The sequence below is a fragment of the Podarcis melisellensis genome (assembly GCF_964234715.1).
Source record: "Podarcis melisellensis genome assembly, chromosome: Z".
Taxonomy (NCBI): Eukaryota; Metazoa; Chordata; class Lepidosauria; order Squamata; family Lacertidae; genus Podarcis; species Podarcis melisellensis.
In genome coordinates, this window is record NC_138547.1 from 30,844,035 (window position 1) to 30,859,149 (window position 15,115).

Genomic DNA, 15,115 nt, shown 5'->3' on the forward strand with positions numbered 1-15,115 from the left:
GACAGCAAGACGATTAACACAGGTTTTGGTAGAAGAGGAACTGCAGTGCAGTGGAAACAGTGCTTCATACAATGAACACAGGGAGGAATGGAAAAGGGAGCCCCCTTACACCCCTAATGACCGTGCCTAGGCAGCAAGAGAGTCCATGGGTCTTTGAGAAGGACTCTACTGCTACACATGAGTGATTATTTTCACTTGACTGGGTCAGTCAAGAACCATCTCCGTTGTTCTGCAGACCCTCCAAGTGTCCCTATTTTCTAGGGACGTCCCTGATTTAGAGAAGCCATCCCAGTTTCTGATTTGATCCCGGAATGCCCCACTTTCCCTTGGGATGTCGCTATTTTCGTCGGAAAATGTAGGAGGGTATGGAGTTATCCGACCCCCCCAAGCCACCTGACGGCAATCCTGTATAGAGAAGTTTTTTTAATGTTTTATTATGTTTTTATATATGTTGGAAGCTGCCCAGAGTGGCTGGGTGCAACCCATTAAGGTGTGTGGGGTATAAATAGTAAAATTATCATTATGGAATGGGACGTCCCTAATTTCATCGGAGAAATGTTGGAGGGTATGTTGTTCTGACCTTTGCAAAAAACCATGCCCTGTTCTTTGGGGGGGGGGGTAGGAAAAAAGTTTTAGAAGGGAAAAAATAAGAGGCATTAATGCTTCCAAGTCCACAAAAAGGAGGCCACTATGATCAGAAGTGGCAACCAAGATATGGATGAAAAACAGCCTCTGGCACTTTCCACATTCCACTTAACACAGTGCAAGAAACCCCTGGAAAGAAGCCTCTAAAGTACTCCAATAAACAAAGCAGCTCAAAACTGGCATAATGCACACAGCTTAAGAGAGTCCTTTGGCATTAGCAGAAATGTACCAAGAAGCCAGATCTTGTCTATGGCACCATTCATAGCAGGTTATCACAAGCCATCATAAATGTATGTCACTAACAATTGCACACTCAAAAATATAATCAAAGCAACTTCTAAAACAATGAGAAGAAATTGGCGGGGTGTTTTCTGTGGTCTGCATGCTTGGGCACCCAACTTGCAGTGCCCTCAAAAGAAAGCGGCACCACACCCAACTCTAAAACCATTCCCTTTGGTGGGTCTAAGGCATGCCTGGACAACATGGGATCATAGAAGGACAACTTAACCTAACAGTGGCTCAGTCACCATTCTGCCTTTGCTGGATTGCAGAACCCTGACTAACAGGCCACAGGTTTGCAATCTGAGCAGCAGAGAACATGCTGAGCAGGCCTAGCTTTGGCGTCTACCTATCAAGCATTAATCCAGGATGGCAATGTGTGTGGGCCGTTTTCATCTCCTTTTCACTCCCTAGGTCCAGGTCTGGTAACCTGAAGCCTAAGGATTAAATGTAGCCCTCCACACCTCTGTATATGGCCCTTGGGACCACACGCCCCTTGAATGATTTTGCTAGGCTGGAATGCGTCCTTGAACTATAATTAATGTCATTTGCTTGCCTAGATCAAGGATGGTGAGATGTCGTATGTAGCTTTTGCAGACTTTGGAATCTACACAGATCAGCCACATCCACATGCTCCACCCACTTTTGCAGCTGAACCCACCACCACTGGTATGTGGCCCCCCGAAAGGTTGTCCAACATGGGAATGCAGCCTTCTTGCTGAAAAAGGTTTCTCATCCCCGCCTTAGTTAAACATTTACAAAACTAATATGAAAATAAGCAGAAGCAACATGCAAATTTAGGAACAAGAATGTGAACCAAAGGGTCTGAGTAACACACATTTTGTCACCACCACCCTCTCCCCACCCATTTTTTTATAAGGCCAGGGTGGGGAACCTACTGCCCTCCATATGTTGTTGGATTCCAAGTCCCATTAACCCCCACCAGCACAGACTGTGGTCAAGGATGACAGATGTTTTAAGTCAATATCTAGAGAGTTGCAGGGGATCAGAGGGACTGCTCCTTTGACCACAGGAGACATGGGGTTGTACCTTACCAAGTTTTACTCAGAGTAGACCCATTAAAAGTAATAAACCCAAGGTAGTCATGTCCATTAATGGCAACAGCTTGCTCTATGTCAACAGTCCTATTCTCTACATAGGACTAGTCTTGGATATAATCCACAGGTTTGCCTGCTACCTGAAAAGGTATATATAATGCTTTGAGCTATCACACCTTCTTCATACCTCATCAGATCAGCCATCCAGCCAGCAAAGTGCTATCTGCATTGACAGGCAGCACATCTTCCAAGTTTCACACAGGAGCCTTCCCAAGCCCTTCCTGGAGGTGCCAAGTATGGAACCTCCTGCACACAATGTCTGCTCCTTAGCTCCTGGGTCAGTCTCTCCTAAAAGTCATAGCATAAAACTTTCTGAGCCATACCTACATCATCCTTCTGTACTCAAGTGGAACCAAAGTGCTTTGGGTTAGGCAGGGAGGAGTCAATGACAAACATAACCCATTGCACTGCATATGTCCCGCCCTCTATTCAAATTGCAGGATATACCTAACTGAAAGCTAAGGTTTTCAGGCAAAGGAAACCATAACTCTTTTCCCTTGAGCTTTTTTTTTAAACAAACAAACAAACAAAACACTCACTGTTTCAAAGAGAAACTGTGTCGTGGGTGCTAAATTTTAAAATAATGATAATAATAATAATATACTTCATGTACTCCGGCCATCTGACTGGGTTGAGAAGGCCTCTGCTCTTGAAGAGATGGGAGAAAGGATACATCAACCATAGAAGTGACTTTTGCCTGCAAGACACCAGAAATGCCTTGCAGTTTAAGATCAGCCAAAGGAGTCACTTCTGGCTTTAGACTCACAGTGACTGTCCATGGTATCTGGTACCAGATAAGCTTAGGAGGAAATGGAGATTGAGGGCTTGCTTTGTTTTAGGCTAGCAAGACTCTTTAAACTACCCCGTTGTTGCTACAGTGAATGATGATTCCAACTTTTGCCACCCCTACAAAAAGTAAAGAGGTTTTACCCTAAATTGGTGAGCCAACCCTTCCTTCCTTCCTTCCTTCCTTCCTTCCTTCCTTCCTTCCTTCCTTCCTTCCTTCCTTCCTTCCTTCCTTTTAAAAAGGACACATAAGCTTTTGGGCTTTCTCCTCCTTTTAGGGAGGCTACCAACCCTCAACAGTTTCGCATCTCCCCAGCCAGGAACTACCGAAGGTGCCCATCCCACACTTGGCCCAGCTACCTTGCATTTGCTACAGTTTTGCTAGCCTCTTCCCCATCTGCAAATTGTGCGTGGCAGAAGGAGCAGAATACAAGCCGTTAAGGATGGGTACCAGAAGTGAAAAAATAATGGGATTTGTTTTTTGTTTTGTTTTTACAATAGACTGTTTCTCAGGCTATCATAGTGCTTGGGTGAAATACCCTTTTCCTTTCTGGTTTTGTTTTGTTTTTAAAACCCACCACAGGAGAGCAACTCATAAGGCATTCTGGAGGTCAGAATCCTGAGCCATCCTATAACAAAACTACACCCTCCCCCCCCCCACCAACCATGCTGATTTAGTGCATGCCTCAGCTTCCCACTCTACTTGTCCAATGTTGAGGACACATTAAAAGCCCTAGAGCCTAATCTTGCTCACAGGGACAATTTATATCTATCACGGAACAAGCTCCAAAGGGAGCTTGCATAGCTGGCTGGCTATTCCATCATTGCTTTGTTCCCAAGCTGTAAGATTCCAGCAGGGGAACCTGAAGGAACAACACAATGATGAAGAACAGCCGGGTGTTCCCCCCTCCCCCCCTGCCCACTTCCTGTGGGAAGTTATACTGGCTTGTCCAAAGTCTTAGGGAGAGTGGCTCCACTGGTTGTGGTGGAGATCTTCCTGCAGACAGTATTGGTATGGTTCTGGCAGCGACAACCAGGCCGCTTAAAGGCATCGTAGCCCCACTGGCAAAGTTTGAGGCACCCCAAGGTGGGAAAGTAACAGCACAGGCAGGGCATGAACAAAGAGAGGAAACTCATGGCAGCCCAGCGGGCACAGCAGGATCCCGGGCCACAAGAGCAGGGGTCATCGGCACAGGTGTCCTCATCATCTGAGGAGCAGTGGTAGAAAATGCCCTTGACACAGCAGAGGCAAGTCCCATAGTCAATGAGGTTCTCTGGTGAGCAGAAGCAGCGCTTGTTGCAAAGCCAGCAAGAGGGCAAGCTGCGTGTCGCCATGCAGCGGGCACACTTGCAGCGGCCGCATTCCTCGCAGATGAAGAGGTGGCCAGCATGGGCGGCACGAGGCTTCTCAGATGTCCCCTTCCGCAGCTCTTCAGGCTTTGGGTCGCCTGCTTGGGGCTGATTCCGGACAAGCGAGTGCCTAGAGTGCGATGGTGTGATGAGCCTCTGCTCTGAGGCTGTGGTGCTGTGGGAGATGGAGCTGGCAGTGCTGGAATGGCTCAGAGGCTGCTGGAGGGATGGCTGGCCAGGCTGAAGGTCCTGGATGGTGGTGGGCACCAGGCGTTCCTGAGCCACCTCCTGCTTGTGGGCTGCTTGCGACTGGGATGGAGTGGAGGGAGCTTGCTTGGATGAGGCAGGTCTCTCCACATAGTCATTGGTGGCACGGATGGCACAAATCTGGTCGATGGAAAGGACTTGCTGGATATCCTCAGGCGCTGAAGCCATGGTGTCTTCAGAGCTGCGCTCAGTGGTACTGGCCGGAAAGGGCATTCTGGGGAAGGATGAAGGCTCCAGTCAGCAGGGAACATCAGAAGGTCCTGCAGGAGAAGAAACAAAAAGCAAAGGGAGGGGAAAAAGCCCACCCCACTGTTAAATCACAACAGTAAAAGACCAATCAAGACATTTTGTTGGGGCAGAGGAGAAATTGAGACATCTATGCTCTAGCAGCCTTTCTCAACTTTTGGTCCCCAAATGTTGTTAGACTGTCACATGGAAGATGGAGCAAGTTTGATTTCTCCTGCTCTGAAGGTAGGACCTGAACCAATGGATTCAAGTTACAAGAGATTCTGACTAAACATCAGGGAGAACTTTCTGACAGGAAGAGCTGTTTGAATGGAGGATGTAGACTCTCCTACACTGAAGGTTTTAAAGCAGAGGTTGGATGTTCATCTGTCAGGGATGCTTTAGCTGAGATTCCTACATTGCAGGAGATTGGACTAGATGGTGCTTTGGGGGCCCTTCTGACTCTGCAATTCTATGATTCATCCCTGACCACTGGTCCAGCTAGCTAGGTATGGTAAGAGTCATAGTCCAGCCACATTTGGCAGCCCAATGTTGAGAAACGCTGTGTCTGGCTGATAGTCTTGGATTAGGAACTTTTATGGAGGGAGGGGTGGGACATGCATCTCTTGCAGTGGGCTGGAACTACCAATTAAAAAACAGCAAGGCACAGCTGGTACTCATGAAGAAATATTGTGCCAATTAACACACATCAGGCAATTCGTTTTTTAAGCATTGCTATCACCTAATGTTGGGAGCCTCTGGAAATCTTGTGGCTTAAAATTGCAACCCTCCCTTTCAGGCAAGATGGCAACTGGCTTGTACAAGGCATCTGACCTGAAAAACAACATGACCTCCTGATTCATCTGCTACTTTGTGCTCAGTGGGACTGGGTACTCTTTCCTTTACATGCCCATACAGCAGGTATGGGGAACTTTGGTCCCTCCAGATGCTGCTGAACTGCAACTCCTAACAGCCACAGTCAGCATGGCCAATGATCAGGGATGATGAGAGTTGGAGTCCAATAGCATCTGGAGGCTCCTCATTCCAGCCACAGAGCAATGCCAACCTTCTCACAGTGTAGGAGACCAGCCCATATCCCTACCACTATTTAATTCAGATTGATCCTTTCCAGAGAAAATCTGGCAAGGTTGGCGGGTGGGAGGAAGTTGCCCACAACCCCATCTGCAATAACTCAACAACCCATCTGCAAACCAAGCCCATGCTAGAAGTGCCCCAGAATCCCCAGAAGACAGGGAGGGGGAGGGAGATTGAGAAAAAGTTATTCAGTATGGGGCAATAGATGGCTACTCAAACTAGGGTCCAGAACACCAAGGTTAGTAGAAGAATATCAGTTTGGTTAATTTTTAATGCAAGCCCATCTAAAAGCCACACTTTCTGAAGTTATACTGGAACTGAAATGCAGCCATCCTTCAAAATTAACACTTCTCTGAATTTTGCACTGCAGTTCTCAGACCAAAATACACACATTAAGGGACAGTGTGCATAATAATGCAAGAACTGGTAACAACATAATACAACAACACAACATTAGGATAAATGGCTTGCAAAAATGTGTACAGCTGGCAAAAATTACATATAAAAGTGTTATATTCAGAGAGAGAGAGAGAGAGAGAGAGAGAGAGAGAGAGAGAGAGAGAGAGAGAGAGAACGTGGGTGAATTTTCAGGACTTTTAAAAAGCATGTCACAGGTTCATGCAGAAATTTGGGGAACTGAACTTATGACTGGGAAAATGAGAAATGAAAAGAGTCATCCATCCCTACCCATGGCTCTCAGGAACCAAGACAAAATCACTGTAGGGGGCTATTTATGGTTTAAGTCAAAAAGTCCCACACTGGCTATTCTTCCCTACAATTTTAGGAGTCTCTCCCTCCTTAGAGGAGGGGATTGGTCTCCCCCCCCCCCATTTTTAAGGTCAGCAAACTAGTCTCTATATAGGCAAGTGAGTCAATGAAGCCAGAGAAGCTGGTAACAAATGCTGCCTGAGCAGGATGAAACGAGGAAAAGAGCAGTGGGAAGATTGATTTTTGTTAGCCAGGTCGACCTTGAAGAAGAGTGAAGATCAAGAGCCATCTTCCTTTGATTGCTAAAAGCCAGCACTACTTTGGGTGTTCCTCCTGCCAAAGGGGAAAAAAAAGAGCTAGCCCAGATTCATTTAAAGCAAAGTTGAGCTTCCAGGCAAGGCAAGATGAGCTTGGAAAGAGTTGTAGGATTTGGCTGGGGGGGGGGTGGCAGGTGCGAAGAGAAGAGGGACCAGAGCTTTCTTTGAATCAGGCCCACGTGTCTTCAACAACTGAGCATGTGCAGAAGGCTTCCTTTTTTTTTACCAGAGTAAACAGAGGAACCTTAAATACACAGGAACCTTAAATACACAATACAGGAGAGGGAATTGTAATGACTGCCAGATTTACCATACATTTAAAGCACATGGCTTCCCCTGAATAATCCTGGGGACTGTAGTTTGTTAAGGGTGCTGGGAATTATAACTCTGTGAGGGGCGAACAGCTTCCAATATTCTTTGGGGATGCCAGGTGCTTCACATGTGCTCTAAATGTATGGTGTGCATGTAACCATGCCCAAAAAGTTTGGAAGCTAGAGTACACAACTCAAAATCATCCAGGAGGCTCATTGCCTACTAAGTGAAGGGTGCTACCTCACCAACAACATGTGCTTTATGTTTTCAGCTCAGCATTTTCTTTGCAACACATTCTACATTAGGAAGCCAACATCAGGGGTCAGCATTATTGGGTATCCATCAAAACCCACTCACACAATTCCCAGGGCCTCCTGGCTACTGCTCCTTGTGGTTTCTGCCTGTTCACTCCCTTTCGCCAAACAAGCAAGCAGTGGGAAGAGTAAAGAGCACATACCTTGGTCCACTCCTGCTGGAAAATGGTACAATCGCTGACCACAGAGAGTGGCAACAAGTGGATAATAGCGTCTATGGTGAGGTGTGAAGTCAGAGAGGGGGAACCCATGGCAAAGGACCATTTTCTTTAACAGCATCTTTTCTTTCCCTACATTCAATCTTTCTATACCCTCATTTCTCCCCTCCCCTTTTCTTCTTTTCCTTCTTCTTCTCCATTTCCGTTCCTTTCACACACACGCAACACCCGCCGCCCCCCCCCTTCTCATGCTCACCAAGTTTGGCAGGCAAAGAGCACAAGGCTTTCACTCTTCAAGAAATTCATGGCAGTAAAGCTCCTGGATGCAGCTGGGTGATGCAGCATGGCTGGCTGGCTGGCTGGCTGCAAGCGGCTGAGAAAAGCAATACCAGCTCCATCATGCACCTCTAAGTCCAGGGAGGAGGAGATGCCATGATGTGAGTTTCCTGGAAGACGTTGAGTTGTAAATATTTCCTATGCAAATTGAGGCATTTTGCTTCGGGGTGTGTGTGTGTGAATTCTGCTGGCCTGGAGTGTGATCTAATTTAGCATGCTTTTATTTTACTTGTATTTAGGAAACCAGAGTTTAAAGCTCTGAAGTTGCCAAGCTTGCCTAATAATGCTTTTGCAATTGGCACCTATTAATTGTTGCTTATGAACATGTGAAATGGAAATTTTTCTATGGAAAAACAGTGCACTGGGAAATTTTCTACCACTGGATACAGCAACATTGTCTCATTCCCCATACCCATTATACATCATTCTTCTCATGATTGTTCAGGAAAGAGCTGCAAGCATTCGGTATGTAGCGTTTATCTGTTGGACTATAAACAGACAAGGAGAGAGCCATAGTTACCTGCAGGGCTCTGCTGAAATACACACCCCTATCTGGATGGTGGTGGAAGCATCTCAGTGCCAGAGCAGCCCTCCTCAACCTGGTACCCTCCAGATGTTTTGGATTACCACTCCCATTGTCCTTAACCATTGATCAGGCTGGCTCTGGCCAATGAGGGATGTAGTCCAACAATATCTGGAAGGCATCCAGGTTGAGGAAAGTTTTGCTAATGCATAGAAGCTAAGACAGGCATTGCACAAAGGGCAAGGTCCTCCTTGTGCAAAGGAAAAGGGTTATCTCTCTCCATATGCATATTGGGGAATTTGCATGGCTTTGTTCCTGCTTGCAAAACCCAGCATGTTTTTACCTATTCCTCCAATGGAGGATTTGCCCCACTGTCACAATGCTGACATGGACCTTTTCTTAAATCAGCCTCCCATGCAAGATTAAAAATCTACATTGACTACTACAGAGTGCATACTATTTCTTTTCTGTATTCTGCCTCATGTTGACAAGCTGCATTAAGTACTGCTAGCTGGCAGAGAGGGGAGAAAGAGGCACATGTAAACTCTTGTGTGAAGACTGCAAAGCCAATACCCTCTTACCTGGGAGTCAGTGCCCCCTATGGTACTTCAGAGAAGGCATGTATTGTTAGCATGAGATGCAATCCAGCAGAAAGGCACAGTGAAGAGGAAGCTAAGCTAAATGGGTAGCTAAACTAAGCCCTGCCTCTGGCACAAGTATGAACTTCGGATCAGGTGCTTCAGAGAGTGAGTTGGTGAGGTGGTTAGAGTTTTAGTCTAGGACCTGAGAGACCTGAGTTCAAATCCTCGTTGAGTCATGAAACCCACTGGGTGACGGTTGGTCACTGTTCTCTCAGCCTACCTCACAGGGCTGTTGTGGAGATAATATGGGAAGGAGGGAGAACTATGTATGCTGTCTTGAACACCTTAGAGGAAAGGTGGGATATAAATGTAACAACCACAATCATCACAGTGAAATGAGCTCAGAGCAATACAGCCAGAAAGGGCAGGCTTGCCTGACTTGGAACCTCACAGCCCCGATTCTGGGCCAGAAGTGCAATGCTTGATCTGGTTGACAACCAATCTTATCAACCAGGATCCCCCCCCCAAAAAAAGCTGTCTTTCTATATAGATGCAAGTAAAATCTCCCATTCATCTGTATTGGTCAGACATATTGCTAACTCTCCAAGTAGCCTACCTCACAAGGCAATTGCAAGGCTGGTTTTTTTTTTTTTTTTTTTAGCTGAAAAGCTGTTTGTTCAAGGGTACCGGGTTGAATTTGTTCATGGGTTCAATGCCACAACTTTGAACCAATAAGCACCATTCTGTAGTCCTGCAAATTTACACTGCCCAGGATGCACAGACAGGACTCATCAGACTGGGTAGCCTGAGAATCTTCATTTTTTGTTAAGCAATGAAACACACAGTGCTTCTAGTCCTTAAGACCACCAAGGGAGGTTTGAATGCACAATGCCAGCTTTTTTCAGAATAGAATTTCAGCCACCAATGTGCAGATGGCCCAGCTGAGTGGTGGAGACCATGCTTTTCACACAGCAGGTACCTGATTCCACCCCCAGCATCTCCAGATAGGGAAGGGGAAGGTCCTCAAAGCCACTGCCCACCCGTGAAGATGATACTGAACTAGATGGATCAATGGTCTGGCAACATCTTAAATTTCCAGAAGCACAACCTTTCTGTAAAAGCTATTATTCACATGCTAACCTAGTTGAGCCCAAATTTTGACCAGACAACCTTTAGGACCCAGCAAGATTCTCCAGCACCAAACAGGATTGATGGAGGGAGGGGAGGGAGGGAGAAGATGAAGAAGAGAGAAAAGAGGATTGAATGACAATAAATTGTTTGCCATTCCGGATGCGATGAATCCAATCCAGCCGGCAGGAGGGACTGAAATAGATACTGCAGTGAAGGGAAAAGGGGAGAGAGGCAGAGAGGGTGAATAGAAAGGAGTTGGCAGCCGAAGCAGCTGAGTGGGGAAGCCACACTACAGAGCAAGCCATTGAAAAAGGATGGCAAAGCAGCGCCTGACAGACAAGAGGAGCTAATGACCCCCTTCACTCTTCAGCAGAAGGCAAGTCACACACCTCTGCCAACCAGCTATCATGATTCCCCGACACCAAAGTGATGAAGCAAGGTGGAAAGCGAGTTTAAGTGTGGCCCTTCCAATTTACAAAAAAAAAAAAGGCTTCACTTGAGCCATGACTCAACTCAGGGACCTGTTTCCTCCTTTGCCACCCCACAGAGCACCTGGACACTTAGAAGAAGAAGAAGAAGAAGAAGAAGAAGAAGAAGAAGAAGAAGAAGAAGAAGAAGAAGAAGAAAGTGCTTCTGACTGTACTCCCATCATTTCTTGTGATGCTCAGCCCAACACACCCACAAGATATTGCACAGAAGGGCACACAGCGTGCAGTTTCATGGCAGGCTTAGTAAATCCTTGTGCAGCCTTGATTTTTACAGACCGAGGCAATGAGTGTGGACATTGGAGCAGCCATTTCATATACTACCCAAATACTGCCCAGCAAAGATGATTTGTTGGCTGGGCTGCAATTTTAATTTAGCCCTAGGTTAGATTTGCTCACCCTAATGTTAGTCCTCACAGATCTATGGGGCAGCTGGAAACTGGCAATTCATTGTTCCTACACAGATCAGGGGAAGGGGAGAGAAAGTGATCGTTTCCTCAGCTGTTAACCCCAAAACTAAAATCATCCAGGGAACTATTTATCCCATCCCAATTTTTCACGAAGACTACTGTTACCTGGTTACCTTATCATTAGAAACAAATGAATAAGCAGGTAATCTTCTATGCCAGTGGAAGAGTTGGTCCAAGAAGAAGATATACACTTTTGATTTACACAAAATGCTTCTATTTAGGCAGAACTGATAAGCAGTTTGTTTGTTTTCTTCCTGAAACAGGGAGATTGACATGGATTTTAGTGTGAATATTCAGATACAGACAGGTTGGAGCCTGCACATAAAGCATTTCCTTCCATTCAAGCACACAAGCCACATACATGCATATATATAATTGTTCTCTTTATTCAACTCTATTCAACAAGATAGCCCTGCTTTATCCCAGGAGCATCTTTTCCAGCAGCAACCTGGTCCCATCCAGGAGGGTGTGGCCTAATTAAAAAAGAATTTGGATTTTTAAAACAATACTGAGCTCTCTTCTGTGGGGTGGATGCCTGTGTACCACAGGGCTAAAGAATGCTAGTTGCAGCTTCAAAAGTCCTCAATTAAATCCTTGCCTCAGTCACAAACTCACAAGTGCTGCAATCTTATCCCAAAAGCAGCCCCCAGTGAACATAGGAAAACTTACTCCTGGGCTCGCCTGCACTGAAGATTCCTTGGAACCACCACATCCCAGCCTCAGCCCCCCACCTGCCATAGAGAGTAATGCTAGCTGCCTACCTTGCAAGGCGTTGAAAGGATTTCTCAGTGCCATGCCTGCAAAGCAATTTTAGCACCTGCAATATGCAATGCAAATGCTATGTACGGTAGTTATTATTAATGGGCAGCAACTCTATCAAGCTGCTGTAATGGCAAAGGAGTTAAGGAGTAAAAGATCTTTCAGTAACTGGAAGCCTTTTGGCTAGCTAGAAATAACCAGCCTGCCTACCCTCTCACCCCAATTAAGGAGGCATGCCAATTTCCTTGCTTAATTTCTTTTATTATTTTCCAACACATCCCTTGCCCATGGAATTTAAATTATCCAGGTGTGTTACTGCTAACAAGTTCCCCTTTGCCTCATCAAGCATTCTTGCATCCTTTCATCAACACCCTTGATGGTTCAATCCCTCCTCCCCCAGCCCCAGTACTGAATCTCTCCCTCCAGTCCATCAGCCCCCTTTCAGGTTTTGCTTCCCAGCTGCCTGTAGGAGTTAGGAACACAGGAGGATGCCTTCTACAACTGGTCCACCTATCTCTGCACTGTCCACACTGGCAAGCAGCAGCACTGCCTGAAGATGCTGGGAATTGAATATGGGGCATTCTGCATTCAAAGCATGTGCTCTGCTATTGAATGAGTTCAGCCCTTTCCCTAAATGAGTTCATGATCTCCTTAAAAAAAAAAGAGGAACAAGGAAAGCCCCACATCTACACCTTTTACCAGATCATATGTCACTTGCTGCAGCTGGCAGCTATAATCAGGTATGCTGTTTGATACCATGCATCTCCAACCCTAATTATCCCTCAAATCCTACTCTAGCTACAATGGACATAATAAACATCACACACCTGTCATCCCCTTCCCCCTCCAAAAAATCCTGTTCTCCCTTCTCTGGAACATCTAACACCTCCCCAAGTTTATGTTTTCTGGATATGAACCCTCCACCACTCCTGCAAATAATTTAAAAGGGCAGCATTGCTGACCAGACCAAGGAGCCCCTCGTTCAAACATTCCCTTTCTAGTAGTTGCTAGCCAACACAGCTTGAATGCTTTTAAGCTTCTAAGAGGCAAGGACCCTTCCATTTGTGGTTTGCCTCAATCATTTGATTTTCAGAGGTATACTGCTTCTGAACTTGGAGGTTTCACCTAGCTACCACAGTGAATAGCCGTGGAGACTTCTATCACCCATGACTTTGCCCAACCCTTTAACACATGCACACACATATATAAATGGCTATTTTTGAGCACTTTGACCAAAGGTGAATCTGCCAAACTAATCTGGGGGAAATGAAGGCATGGCAAAGACTATTATTAGGGGAGCAAGGATTTTGTTATGCAATATACAGCAGTTTTGGGTTGAAGGTAGGTGGGAATCGACTGCACAATTTTCAGCAGGTCTGCAAGGATTTTCAACCCCTAATATTTACCCAACAATAAGTGAACCTGAACAATAGATGGGGTGAACCCTCTTGGGGGGGTAGTATTTTGCTAAACACTTATTTTTAGCCTCAGTGTTCCTCACCTGTGAAATAGGAGCATTAAACCAGATCCTGGTGCAGATCCTGTGTTAACTCAGATGTAGATTTGCAATGTGTGAATCATGGGTGCAGGAGATAAATGGCTTCCCCACACACCTTTTTGTGTATGGCTCCCACACCCCCTTGTCACAATTTTGTAGCTACCTCTGGTTGGTACATTAGTAAAATACATTAGTAGATCCCACAATCCTGAAGTCTCAACAACTCCATACTCTTTCTAAATATACCTTAATATACTGTGGTGGAGAGGGGCGAGGGAATGAACAGGATAGGCAGTTCCGAAGCCCCATTAAGCCGAACAAGCAGGAGTTCCCCCCAACCAGCACATTTTGGCTTACCGAAGTGAAGCAATACGCATTTACCCTCTAAAGAGGGGGCTGCATAGGGCCCTTGCGTCCAGAGTCTGAAATTACCTACCACTGCCCCCCGTTAATGGATTATTAATTAACTAATTATTAATGGTGTTAACGTGATCAATTATTTTACCCCGGGAGGGAACCGAGCCCCTCCAGTCGAGAGAAGCCGCTTTTCTAAAAGTGGCAGTTCTGCGGGCACGTCAGGTTTGTTCCATCACATAAGAAGAAGCTGTTCCGAGACAGCACTCTACCGCCGACCCCTGCATCAAAGAGCGACCCCGCCCAGCCAACGAATAGATCGTCCAGAGATACATACAAGAAACTCTACCCTGAGACGAGGCAACACAAATCAAGGTCGCCTTCCCCCCACCCCGCATTCACAAAGAGACCCCTTCCAACAACTGAAATATCTCCTCATGTCTTTACTGGCTAGGTACCTCCTGTCTCGCCCCATTCCATCCCCGCCAGGCTCTCCTCAAAGCGTGCCCAGGGCGATCCCCCAGGCCAGGCAGGAAGAAACGATCCGGCGGCTGCCCGATTATGGGTCAGAGCGCCGTCGAGTCCCGCCTAGGCAGGAGCCCGGCGCCACGCTGCTGCCTTAAGCAACTCTTCGCTTCGGGAAGCTGCTGCTGCTGCTGCTGCCGCCGCCGTTCCTGGAAGAGACAAGAGAGGAACACCCGCCGCTCCTCCAGCGGCAAAGCTGATGGATCTGAACAGGGGCCGCGACTGTCAGCCAGCGCGACCCATGCTCGCCCCACAGCCGCTGCTCAACCTTCCTGATGAGGAACTCTATTGAACGCGAAAGCTCTCGCTTCAGGCAAGAAGGGAAAAGCGACGCTCCCTCCCGACACCTGGAGGAGCGCGGAGCATCCCTCGCCGCCGCCACCAGCACCCCGTGTAAAAAACAGAGGACCTCTCCGTAGCGCAGGTGCTGGGGGTAAGAAAGAGATTGCAAGTTGCGCCGGCACTCCCTTGGTCCCTTCGGAGTAGGACGCGGAAGAAGGTTGGATGGCTCCATCCATCCATCCCTTCCGCGGGCACTCACCTCGACTGGGATGCAAGAGCTGTTATCAGATGCGCTCCCGCGGACTCCATCCAAGGGACGCCCTGGGGAGAAGCCGCGTCCGTGGTTTTAAGTACAGTCGCCGGGAGAGCGACCGGAGACGTTCCGGATGAAACAAGGCAAGACCCCTCCTTCGGGGCGGGGCGAGTCTCCGAAGGGGCGGGCTCTGGTTACAGCGCGTGGAGCTGTTTTTGTGAATGTAGCCGCTCTAGCCTGCGCGCTTGTGAATGGAGGGAGCAGGAGGGGCGGGGCGGGTTGTTAGCTCCTCCCCCTGTTCTCTTCCCCCCCCCCACTTCCCTGCTCTTCCTTTCCCGTAGCTC

At 47.1% G+C, this 15,115-nt stretch overlaps 1 protein-coding gene across 1 annotated transcript; it reads right to left on the minus strand.

Moving 5' to 3' along the window:
* Positions 1-3,144: 3,144 nt before the first annotated feature.
* Positions 3,145-14,895, minus strand: SPRY3 (sprouty RTK signaling antagonist 3). Its single transcript, XM_081896224.1, has 2 exons — positions 14,778-14,895; positions 3,145-4,705 (listed from the first exon to the last, which is right to left on the minus strand). The coding sequence occupies exon 2, from the start codon at positions 4,656-4,658 to the stop codon at positions 3,765-3,767; it is 894 nt and encodes a 297-aa protein (XP_081752350.1). The 5' UTR covers positions 4,659-4,705; positions 14,778-14,895; the 3' UTR covers positions 3,145-3,764.
* Between the last annotated feature and the right edge of the window lie 220 nt (positions 14,896-15,115).

What these genes read in the sequence shown, in the direction of transcription:
- SPRY3 (XM_081896224.1), bottom strand. Translation starts at nt 4,658, where the DNA reads ATGCCCTTTCCGGCCAGTACCACTGAGCGCAGCTCTGAAGACACCATG.